General features: G+C 35.6%; 1 protein-coding gene across 8 annotated transcripts in view; it reads right to left on the bottom strand.

Moving 5' to 3' along the window:
* Window positions 1–4,914: 4,914 nt before the first annotated feature.
* The window catches only part of SH3YL1 (SH3 and SYLF domain containing 1), a 45,815-nt gene continuing 37,503 nt past the window's right edge, over window positions 4,915–13,226 (bottom strand). For all 8 annotated transcript variants that reach the window (XM_082358505.1, XM_082358504.1, XM_082358500.1 and 5 more), the window contains 2 exons: window positions 10,436–10,492; window positions 4,915–5,763 (listed from right to left, as the gene is read on the bottom strand). In XM_082358505.1, the coding sequence (XP_082214631.1) occupies window positions 5,573–5,763; window positions 10,436–10,492 (248 nt within the window). In that variant the 3' untranslated portion in view covers window positions 4,915–5,572. The remainder of the gene's footprint in view (window positions 5,764–10,435; window positions 10,493–13,226) is intronic.

The raw sequence follows: 13,226 nt of genomic DNA, 5'->3' as shown, positions 1-13,226 counted from the left end.
ATCAAATGAATTGGTTTCATGTTATTTTTAAATTAAGACTTTACTTTTTGAGCAGGTTTTGGGTTTACAGAAGAAAAGGAGCCCCTAGTATGGAGAATTCCCAAGTCCCCCTCACCTCCACCCCCAGTTTTCCCTGTTTTTAACATCTTGCATTAATGTGGTACATTTGTTACAATTTCATTTTATTTTAATGAATGGGCTGGATTTTCTTTGTAGTTCTGTAAAATTTATTTTAATTTTAAAGCCACGAAATAAATTGTTATATCCATAGTAGAAGGCATTGCCCTGTTCATTTTTATCATTACTTTTAGGGCAAATCTGATTGCAGGGGAGGTTCTAGAATGATGGATTACTTTTGTTAAAGAACTACCTTCTGTTGGTAAGTGCAAGGCTTTTTATTATGCAACATAAGGATCACTTACTCAATTTTCAATTTAGCTAAAAAAGAAAAAAATCTGTGCATGACTTTTGCATGGAAAACAGGGTGCACCATAACACAGGTGTTCTGTGAAAACGGCCAGTACTGTCCCGGGAAGGATGAGCTAATACTGAACTCGTATGAGGTGCCAAGCGCTTGGCTCTTTGCTCACGCAGGCCTCCTCGGGGCCCTGCCAAGCCAGTGTCTTCAGGAGTGAATTTCTAAGCTGTTAGAGCAGGTAACTGGCTGAGCCTGATGTCTACCCACAAAACCATGCCAAGCACTGAGGGGTCTGATCTTTACACTTCAAGCTTTTGGGAAGAGGGACCATCTCATAAATTCTCTGTGACAGTCAGATTTAAAATGCGCCCCATTCTGAGGCAGGGAGATCTGCCTTTCGGTGTCCAGCGCTCTGGGCTCAGCCGTCCTAACTGCCCCACAGCGGGCTGTGCTGTCGACGTCTTCCTGCCTGCTGTCTCTCTCTGGTCTGAGTTGGCTACTGTGTCACACGTGTTTTCAGGAAACCCCGTGGCCTCATTTTACCTTTCCTAGAAGCAGTAAGGTAAGACCACATTGGGACACAACTTCAAAAAGAAGAGGCCTGGTGATGTTGGAAACACTTGGGGGGGGGGGTAGTTGTTCAAATTTACTGCTGTCTTTTGTAAATGCAGCCCTGACTGACAGCACACGATGTTGAGTCTCAAATCCCAGGCCACCCAATGTGACCATAAATTAACGAGGTACTTAAATAGGCAGGAAAATGAGAATACTGAAATTGAAGAGAGAGTGTACAGAAAATACTCTAGATGGCAAAAGACAAAACTCAAAAGGTGTTTAGGCCTCTAGCTTTTTTTTTTTTTAAGTATTTTTAATTCTAATTGAACCTCTTGATAAAATTTCCAAATTGTAGATAATATTGAAGAAATGCTGATGAACATCTTGGATGAGAAAAAAAAATTTATCTTTTTTACAAAAGCTGACTACTAGTGAAGTCTTAAGTGTAAAACAAATATGATATATGAATAATGGTTGGAGGATTTTGTTTAATTCCATTAAATATAGACTGTTTCTGTAGACTCAGAAGACTGTATTTTAAGTTCCAGTTCTTTTTAACAGTCTGTGACCCTTGGCAAACGGTTTAATTTTCTTGAGTCTTCTCTTCTTTTCCTCAATTGAGAAAGGGAAATTCATTCAGTAACAGAGCATTTTGCTGGGCACTAAATACAAAGTTGAATAAGACTTGGTCTTCTCCTCAAGGACCTTTGGTGAAACGGGAGGCATGTAAACTAATGAGATGATGAGATATTTAAAGTAGGTAGATGCGAAACTAAGATATCCACAAAAATGATGAAGTGCCGAGATGTAACCTTAACAGGAAATATGCAAATATCATGTGAGAACTTTAAAACACTTCTAAAAACAACATTAGACTTGTACAAATAGAAAGACATCCATTATCCTTGCTTTGGACAAATGAACATCATAAGGATGACAATTTTCCTTACGTTATATATATATGTATATATATTATTAATATAATTTAACACAATCCCACTAAAAAAATAGTAAGTCTTTTTTCTGGAGATGGTTAAGTTGATTCTTAAGTTCACACATGAAAATAAACAAAAAAGAACAGCCAGGGAAGCCTGCAAAAAAAAAAAAAAAAAATGAGAAGAATTGCTTAACTTGCTACATTTAAAAAATACCATTAAGTCTTGTAATCCAATCAGTGTGGAAAAATGAGCAGACAAGTCTTTCCTGTATTTTCAGTTTTTTCAACTCACTATGCTTTAGACCTACCTTCAGTTCAATGATTCTCTTTTTGCCATGTCTAAATTACTGTTAAATCCACTTATTGTGTTCTTGGTTTATTCTATTTTTCAATTCCAATTTTTTTCATTTCTATCCTGTAGTGTCAATTTTCTGCTGAAATTCTCCACCCTGTCTTTTAATTCCTTGAATGTATACATCATAATTTATGATAATCCCATTGCAAATGAGTGCATTCACTGTATAATTTTTATAAGTTTAAAAGTTTAAATTTTGTAAGCTTACAAGTATGCAAGACAATACCACATAGCGCTTAGGGACACATACATATGTAATAAAAGTATAAAGAAATATATGGAATTAATAAACAGCTAATTCAGGATGATGATTACCTTTGAGTTAGAAAGGGAGGGAGATTGGGAAGAGTGTTTTATTTCTTGCTGGGTGATGATAATGCGAGTCTTCATTCTTTGTCCATGCCTTAAGAATTATGTTATAAAAAAGTCAACACATGTATGTATAAAATGTAAGTCTATAAGAACACAAAGCAGGATAAAAATCTGGAGCATAAGTATCGTTTGGCTGCAGTGTGGAAGCAAGGAATCAAAACTGGAAGCTGTGACAATAGTCTAGGGCTAGAGTTAAATTCAGAATACTCTACTGTTGTAATCGTGGTGGTTAAATCACTTATAAATCTAGTGTGAAGGTTAAATAACAAAGCATTAAAATAACTATAGTTACAAGAACTTGTTGATGGACACACAGGTAAAAGAGATAAATTGTAACATTAAAAGCATAAAATGGGGGGGGGGGAGAGTAAAAATGCAGAGCTTTAATATGTCTGCTAAGTTGTTATCAAGCTAAAACAAACTGTTACAAATATAAGATGTTTTATGTAATCCCTCATGGTAACCACAAAGCAAAAATCTACAGTAGATACACAAAAGATGAAGAGAAAGGAATCTAAGCATACCACTACAGAAAAGTGTCAAATCACAAAGAATGAGTGCAAGAGGGGAATATAGGAACAAAGGAAACACAAAACAACCAGAAAACAATGAACAAAGTGGCAATAGTAAGTCCGTACCTATCAATTATTACTTTAAGTGTAAATAGACTAAATTCTCTAATCAAAAGATATAGACTGGCTGAATGGATTAAAAAAAAAAAAGACTCAACTATATGCTGCCTACAAGAGACTCACTTCAGCTTTAAGGACACATGCAGACTGAAAGTGAAGGGATGGAAAAAGATATTCCACATAAATGGAAACCAAAAGAAAGCAGAGGTAGCTATACTTATATCAGAAAAAATAGACTTTAAGCCAAATACTGTCATAAGAACAAAGAATGTGATTATATACTGATAAAGTGGTCAATTCAACAAGAGGCAATGACATTTGTAATTATTTATGTGCCCAACATAGGAGCACCTAAATATATAAAGCAAATATTAATAGACTAAAAGGAGAAATAGACAGCAATACAATAATAGTGGGGTACTTTGATACCCCACTTTTACCAATAGATAGATCATCCAGACAGAAAAATCAATAAAGAAACATTGTCTTTAAATAACATGTTAGACCAATAGCAGCAGAATACACGTTCTTCTCAAGTGCACATGGAACATTCTCCAGGATAGAGCCTATGTTAGGCACAAAACAGGTCTTTATAAATTTAATATTGAAATCACATCAAGCATCTTTTCTGACCACAGTGATATGAAACTAGAAATCTACTATAAGAAGAAAACTGGAAAATTCACAAATATGTGGATATTAAACAACATGCTCATATATGGCCAGCACACAGATAACATCATACTCAACGGTGAAAATGTGAAAACTTTCCCTCCAAGATCAGGATGCCCACTGTCACCACTTCTATTCAGCATAGTACTGGAAGCCTTAGCCAGAGCAATTAGGCAAGAAAAAGAAATGAAAAGCACACAAATTGGAAAGGAAGAAGTAAGGTTATCTCTGTTTGCAGATGGCATGCATACTTATATCAGAAAAAATAGACTTTAAGCCAAATACTGTCGTAAGAACAAAGAATGTCATTATATACTGATAAAGTAGAAAACCCTAAGTGTCCATCAACAGATGAATGGACAAAGAAAATGTGGTGTATATAAATAAAAGCAGAAAATCCTGGAATTTGCGACAATATGGATGGAACATGAGAGTATTATGCTAAGTGAAATAAGTCAGTAAGAGAAAGACAAATACTGTATGATCTCATATGGGAATCTAAAAAAGCCAAACTCCTAGAAACAGAGAGTTGATTGGTGGTTACCAGGGGTCAGGAGGTGGGTGAAATTAAGAGATGTTGGTCAAAGAATACAAACTTCCAGTTTCTACGAGGAATATGTTCTGGGGATCTAGTGTACAGCATGGCGACTATGGTTGATGATATTGCATTGTACAATTGAAATTTGCTAAGAGAGTAGAACTTAAGTGTTCTCACACCCACAAAAAAGTAAATATGTGAGATGATGGATGTGTTAATTAACTAAGTGGGGATCCTTTTGCAATGCATATGTATTTCAAAGCATCATGTTGTACCCTTTAAATATTTTACAACTTTGTCAATTATATATTAATAAAGCTGAAAAAAAGAGGTTAGTAGCATAGTCATGGAGGTGGGTTTTAACATCCAGACCAACCACAGACCTCTGGTTACTTTACAAAAAGAAAATAAGAAAAACAAAGTCAAGACATTAACTTAGCATTTTAAAAACATTTATTTAGGGACAATGGAACCATATCAACATAACTTTATTCTACTGCTACCAATGAACAAGCGTAACCTCGTAAAGAAGGAAAGTTAACAGATGTCATCTTTTTTTAATGCATAGTGGTTGAATTTCTTTGTCATAGTGTATTTCTTATAGATAATTTTTAAGGATTAATATTCTAGTTAATACCTACAACTCTAAGTATTACTTAATACACTATTTAAGCTGATTTATTCTTTTCTAGTCACTTTGCAAATATATAAATTAGTATTCATGGCCCTATCCTTAAGATTCTCCAGATAAAATAAAGTCATCATACACCTAGCCAAATCAAATGTTTAGTGATGTTTGAAAATGAACACAAAAGAAATATGACCATATAAATTGGAGGATATTAAACTATTAAATAGTATCTGTGATAAAAATCAGTGGAAAGTATTTAAAGATATGTAACACTCTCTTTCTCTCTCTCTCTCTCTCTATATATATATATATAAACAAAATCTTTTACATACTGGATAAAAGTTTATGGAATAAACAGAAGTGTTTTTAAACTTATACTAAACATTGTTTAACTGAATAGTAAATCCTACCAGTATAGTAATAATATTTTTGTAATTCTCAAAGAAGAAAATAATATAAACTTTAATTCATGGTAACATAGTTGGCTGGAAAAATGCCAGTTTGACCTCGAAGGTTTCCTTCCCACCAATCAAAATGTGAATCTGTTTTTGTTATAACTGTGATTCTGTCTCCAGCTTGAAAATTCAAATCTCCTGGCTGTTGTCCTTCAAAAGAATATAGTGCTGTCACTTCTATAGGTTGGTTCAAATTGCCTAAGACAAGAAAAAAGTATTTATTCACATTTTTATGAGAAAAACTGGAAGTATGTGTAGGTAAGACATAAATTAACAACTCAGGGCTTGGTATTCTGATGTCGGAGGCCAGCAGAACTCACAGCACATGGTCTGTGTGATTTTCATCACTTTATTAAACTTACGCTTTTCTTCTTTGTAAAGAGCAAATATTTGGTAATAACATTTCCTAAATCCACACAAGTCAAACTGCATATTGCTATGTACTTAAATAGGTGTTTGGCAAATATTTGTGGTTATAATTGTTTAAATTTTGACTAAACTATAAGATAATATTATTGTTTTTCCAATTTTAATAGAATAGTCATGGTAGCTTCAATGAATTATAGCTATTAGATAAAAGCTGATATTTATGCTCTTGATTGTATCATAAAAGATCCAATTTAAAAACCGTGCTCTGTGGTCATTGATAATGAGGATTCCAGCTCGGATGCATTTGCTGTTTCATCAGTAGACACTTCTTTTCCCCAGCCTTTTACGGCTGTTTTCATTTCTGTACTTACTTGATCCTTTCTCTCAAAAGAGAGATGAAATTCAAATTAGCACATCAAGAAGCATGTCTACATATATTTAATCAGAACTTCAACCCATATTGGGAAAAAAATACCTTGAGAATTGAGTGGGTAACATGAGTAAATAAAAGACATTAAATATTACAAACTGTATAGCATCATAAGAAATCTAAAGAAACAGATACTTTCTGGGTACTCAGCTACATGGAATTCGGTATTTCCATGTTTCATATAATTTTGTGCAATTAGATGCTTGTTAAATGCATCTCAGTACAGTTGTACTGAAAATATAAATAACCAAATTCTAAATCCAGTTACTTATTTGAGCCTATAATACTATAATAAGAAAAAATAAAGTGACCTTGGCCTATTAGTAAGAAATGAAAATAGTCAACACTCTAGTTAAACTACATTTATTGAAGCACTGAATGTGTATCTCACACAAGATGGTGCTACAGTTCTTTCAATAAAGCATGAGCCATGTAGTTGAGTTCTCCTAAAGAAATAACTTTAATAATAACTAATATAATTAATTATATTAGCGATATTACTGGTACAGTTTTTTTCTATAAAACAGAAAAGTTCTGTATATTTTTATATTTTATACTGTATTTACTTTTAACCTGTTAACTTTAAGAAATGAGATTAAAAGTATGTCATTAAAAGAATAAAATTTTGATATAGTCTGGATAAAATCAAAACCAGCTAAATGACTACTAACACATATGAATGAACAGTCATTACTATGTACTTTGAAAAGTAGCTATAATACTACATTGAGATGGGACGTGCAGAAATGCCATGCCTCATCGTGATTAGATCAGAAGAATGTAAGTTAATGTTAAAGAAAAAAATCATTCTTAAAACTATTTTCCTATATTAATTAATGAAAACCCTTGAGTAACTCCTCCTCCACCTCTTGTCTCCCAGACATTTCGGATAATAGAAAGAAGCACGTAAAAAAAGAGTGCTTGTGAATATCAGGGAATGTTCTGGAAGCCACAGCCATCTTAGCTGCCACACATGTACACATCTGTAGCACTAATTACAAAATCAAAGATGCATAGGAATGGGGATCACCATGATAACAGGTGTCATTCAGTGTGGCTATAATCAGAGCAGCTCCTGTTCCTTGAGCCGGGCACTGTCATGAGCACCCTTGTTGCTCACTCCCTAGGAGGCAGCTCCCGCATCCCCACTTCACAGAATACGAACCTGAGACTTGCAGATGTTAAGTGATTTGCCCAAGGGGGTGAGATTTGAATCTCGGAAGTCTGTCTCCAGGCAATCTTAATCACTATTGAGATTATACCCCAGGGTCCTCAGCAACCATATGAGTCTTAAATTGCATTCAATAGACTGAACTTAGATTCATCAGTGCATTTTGCTTTTGTTAGGCAGACTTTCAAGGAGAACTATTATATTTTCCTGTATCACTGAGTTATCCAGACTGTACAAATAATAAGAATATCCGATGCTGATGACCCCTGGTCATCACTGATAACTGAATTTGTTTTTAGCAGTTTTAGAAATATATTTTATGATGAATAAATTAGAGGAAGAATGATATTATGACCTAAAGAAAAGACAGAGGGGATCACAGACTTGGTTCAATCCCTGCCCCCCGACCAGGGGTTGCCATTGCCTCTGAATTGCGGTTTCCAAATAAGATAATGGGAAAGATGGGTAGAAGGGCAAAGCAGATGGTTCTGAGTTGCAGCAGAGGACAAGGCAGTGCTGCTGGGTTTGAGGAGGCCAATAGTCAGCGTTCCTCTTCCCACCCGAGTTTCGAACAGAGGTGAGGCAGAGAGGGAGGTGTCATGGCTGGTAGAGCTAGTGAAGAATATGGCTAAGACAGGCAGACAGAGGTGTGCCAAGTTCCTCACCCAACTCACCAGTCAGGCAAATCCCTCTACCTCCTGGGAGGAGTGTAGGAGAGTCGGGAGTTGAGGGGTTGTTGGGAAAGTTCATTCACATGAAAACAAAGGAGTGAGCCGGGCCTGAGTAAGGGCAGGTGCTCCCAGGAGGGACCCCCGTTCACAGGCCGCTCAGTGCCATGCCCTGCTGCTAGCTTGTTCTTCAATAAGCTCAAAATGACTTAAAGTTCCTCTTTACTGTAAATATTTGTGATAATTTCCATAAGGAGAAGTTTAATGCCCACAAAAAAATTCATTAGAAAAGGTGAGCCAAGGAGATACGTTCTTCCAGGAAGGGAGACCACCCTGGAAACCATGGACGCAAAGCCCACTGGGTTACTATAGCAGCCAGTGTTCACAGACGCCTTCCTTCTGAGTAATATATGACTTCAAGTTTTATATTCCTGCACTCAAAAAAATCTGGAGGATCTCTGAAGCAATTGACAATGTTCATCAAAATAGTCAAGTTTAATTCAAATAGAGGTTATTTTTCTCTCCCAAATCAGGGCTACGCTTAACAGGAAACAGACTACAATCAGCTTTGGTGATGGGCAGCTGCTCTGAGGCTCATAATTAGCAAGTCTGCGTCCACGGGATGCTGCTATTTTACTTCTCAGCGGAGCCTGCGTCATGTAACCCATATGCAGCCGACGCATCTGGCCCAAGACATGACTCAGAAGAAGAATCTCAGCCTTTGGAAGGTCCCCTTCAAGAAGCAACCAGAAATAAGAGAACACAGCTTTGGTTTTGTTTCACATTTACTGCAGTGATGAGCTGGGTGGCTGACTTGATCCTAGCACCCACGACCCTCCAGGCTACGTGTGGCGTCTATAACTTTGGCGACCACGTCCTCTGTAGGAGTGTGAGGGTCAATGGCGAGTGAGCCGGATGAGGCTCCCAGGCAAGGCCACCAGACCAGCGGTTCTCAAAAGGCAAAGTCTGGGGCATTTGTGGTTGTCACACCTGGGGAGGGGGTACTACTGGCATCGAGTGGGCTTAGTCCATGGGGGCTGCTAAAACCCACACAGCACAGGACAGCCGCACAATAGAGAGCTGTCCACTGTGCCCAAAGTGTCACTGACAGTCATAGGGTGGGTGAGAAGCGGATGATGGAGGCTGGCCGAGGAGGTACAGACCTTCAGTTACAAAAAACCCCAGTAAACAGGGCTGTGGACGCTCCAGGCTTGCTTCACCGAGAGGCCAGATGACAAGGTGGTTTGGAGCTTCCAAAGGGTGCAAAGCAAAAGTACGTACAATCTGGAGAATTATCGTTATGCCCGTGCAAAATTGCAGCTCGTCTGTGGGCACGGGACAGGCTGTGGGGAGCCAGATGTCCCGCTCAAATGGGTTTTCAACTTGAGCCTCAGGACTGTGGGTCATGACTTTTCCCTGCAAGGCTGATAGACCAGGTGTAAGGAAGTCCTTGGTAAGAATTTAACTGTTTCACACAGTAATGTAAAGTAAGATTTAATTTTTAAATAGACTTTAAATCTTTCCTTACATTTTCTTCTTCAAAATCTCTTATACTTTCAGAAAGAACTAAAAGAAATTAATATTTATATTAACTTATTACATGCTGTTTATACCACTTAACTTGTCCTACTCTCAAATATAAAAGCAAAACCCAACCAACCACCCAACCATGGGAAGTAACATTGTGTTTGGATCACACAGCCAGTGAATGAGAGTATTGGCTGTAAGTCAGTGCCTGTGTCTCCAGAGCCCAGTTAGGGTTTTGTTTCTTATTATTAGACATTTTCCCTCATTGCTTTTTAAGAGATATTTCTAATATTTATTAGGCATCTAGACTACAGGTACAGACTTTAGAGAAATCTGAGAAAAGGAACCCTACTTCCCAGAGTCACTTTGCCAAGGCCTTCTTGGGGGGGATCCACATTGGTGGGGGGGGGGGGACCACAGCCTCTGCTCAATTGTAGCCGATGTCCCTTATCCCTCAGGTCCCGATGGGCCCCCTTCCCCAAGCAAGTCCAGCCTGTCTGTTGACCTTATCAAGTTTAATCATTCTAACCGTGCGGAGCGTGTTTTAAATGAAGTGCTTCTCAGGATAACGTGGATAACCCATAAATCAAAGAAGCGGTGCTGAACAACTTCCCAGGTATTTTCACAACCTGCCAGATTAATTAGGAAGTTTGTGATTATAAGATGGTTATGAATCATTTTTAAAACAGAGATATTTTTACTTACCAACTCTCTCACGGTAGCTGGAAATTTCAGGATAGAGATTATATTCATTTCTGTTACCTGAAAAAAAGTAAATAGATAAATAAAAGAGGGGGAACATTTAGAAAACTTATTAGTATATAGTATATAAAATACCCAAGAATGTCAAAGCTTGTTCTGTTAAGCAAATATTTTAAATCACTCTAACTGATAGAAATACCATTATTTTATCATCTTTAAATCAAGAGGAATACCTGAATATTCCTCAGGTATTCCTATTTTCTACCTGAAAATAGACCAAACGTAAGGCAGATGGTAAATGTCTGATATCCGTATGACCAGACGCACATAAACTACAACTCATGGCCTTGCAATTACACATTCATGAAAAACACAGGCACCTCTTTTTCCAGAAAATACCCGAATAAGAAAATTTGTAATCCCCAAGCCAGTGATTTTCAGACATTCTTGCTTGCTTAACATCTAAAATAATTTTTAAACAGCAATTATTCACTTGTATGTTTTTAAATTGATACCTAAAATTGTTAACTGTAAGCTTAAGGGTGTACTTTTTAGCATATTTCAATATCAATTCACATTCATATCACTCCCTTTTTGGATAAAAGGATCTAAATAGGATAGTGATCTGAACCCATCAGCATTCATTAAAGAAAATCAACAAGATGTTTTTAATTTTTAACCTTCAAATCATATTTTCATTTCATTTGTCCCAAAGATTTTTTAGCAATGTATTAATATTGTACTTTATGTAAGTTTCTACAACAAAAATTTGTACATAAATTTACTTTTAAAATTTTATTTTATGTAACATGATCATCTATTAAATAATTTCTTATAGATTGAGTTATCATGATCATTATTAGCACACACTGATCAAAACTTTAAATATAGTATGAATTTGTTAATTTACTAAACAGGAAAGTAAAACGTTATTTGAAATGAATCTCAATAAGTGGACAAGACTTTTAAAAATTAGTTCATATACACAGGATGACTAGTATTTCTGGAATGACATAGTTTCAACATAAAATTGTATTTCAGTGTTCTTTTTTAAAGATATAGGTGTTAAGAAAGCTGGCTGTTATAAAAACTAGAGAGGGAAAGAAAGAGATATTTTATAGGAATGTAACAGAATTTTTTATGTGCCTTCTAAGATAGAGGTAAAAAAAACCAAAAAAATCACATAGTGATCTATCATCAAAACAATAGCAATAATAAAATATTACTTATGAAATAATAAACTATTACTATTATAATTTTTTATTTTGGTGATAAGTAGCTATGTGATTTAAAAAATAATATATAATGATAATATTAATTACTATTCTTATTATAAATTCAGATAACAGTGCCATTAGGTCTCTCTTCAGCTTTGTTGAAAGCAAAAAAAAAAAAAAAAAATGTAAATCACCTAATCTACAAAGTATTTACTGCTCATCAGACTTAACTAACTATACCAACATTAACATCCATATTTCAAACTGGATCATTGTTCTTACCTTTTGGGGACAATGTACTGTAGTATGATTAAGATGGTTTGGGGTTTGCTTTTCTTATTCAAGTATGAAAACAAACTACTGTGAAAGGATAGAACACAGAGAGGGTAGCCTGCACGTCATGTTCTCACTTGGACTGGCTTTAAGAAAGAACACATGTGGAAACTGGTCATCTGTAAACTGTATCTCTTAAATTACCTATGCCCAGGTGCACTTCCGCAGTCTCTGTGTTCCCCCTAAGGATAGAGGTACACCACTTTGAAGGCCAGTGGCCTCAGAAGTTTATGAACAGAAAAATATAGAAATAAACATTGGCAAGGTGGGGAAGAGGGTACAAATATCAGAGAATCTATTTTTAACAACTGACTATAAACAAGGGATTTGGGGTTGGTGACCATATATAAGACAAAATATATGCAAATTAAGACTTTCTCAACTATTAAAATAAGCACTCTGAAATATAAATGGGAAAGTACATTCCATTCAACACAGCAAACCAAAATCACAAAGTATTTAGGAATAAATTTAACAAGAAAGGCACAGAAACTATGAAATCTTAGGAAAGACATAAAATAATATCTCAACAAATGGAAAGCATAAAACAGGAAGATTGTCATACAAATGCCAAATTTATTAGCTTATATATGTAATGTTACTGGAATTAATATCAAAAAAATCACAGAATTCATGTAAGTACATAATATTACTTCAACTAGAATTGCATATTGGGGGTCGAGGGGAGTATTGGTAAAATGATCTTAAAGTATATGAAGAGTAAGTATCCAGTAATTGCAAGAATAAAACACTGCAAGAAAATTTAGGATACCATGAATGCAATCTTGTATAGGAGGGAAAACCTTAACCATGACTAAAAAATACAAAACCTATGAAAATAGGTGACAGATATATTTTTACATAAAAATTAAAACTTTCATATAGTAAAATACATGAGAAATAAGATCAACAGACAAATGATACATGTAGAAAAAAAAACTGTCATCCAAATGACAAAGCCCTTAATATACAAAGCACTCCTACAAGTTGAAAATGCAACAAATATTCCAATAGCAAAAAATTAACCAATGAAATAAAGAGACTTTTCAGACAAGAGTAAATTCCAAATACCAGCAATAGTATGAAAAAATATTTAAATCACTAATAGGGACAAAAACAATCCAATTAACACGGAGATATAACCAACCCTCAGACTCGTAAACACTTCAAGACACTCCAACACTAGCAGTGATGAGGAATGAATATGGTGAGGAATGTTACGGTGGGGCGTGTGCATAGTAGGG

The sequence above is a fragment of the Balaenoptera borealis genome, assembly GCF_965194805.1.
Source record: "Balaenoptera borealis genome assembly, chromosome: 15".
Lineage (NCBI taxonomy): Eukaryota > Metazoa > Chordata > Mammalia > Artiodactyla > Balaenopteridae > Balaenoptera > Balaenoptera borealis.
Note: the sequence above shows the minus strand (reverse complement) of the source record. Positions and strands in the feature narration are given on the sequence as shown.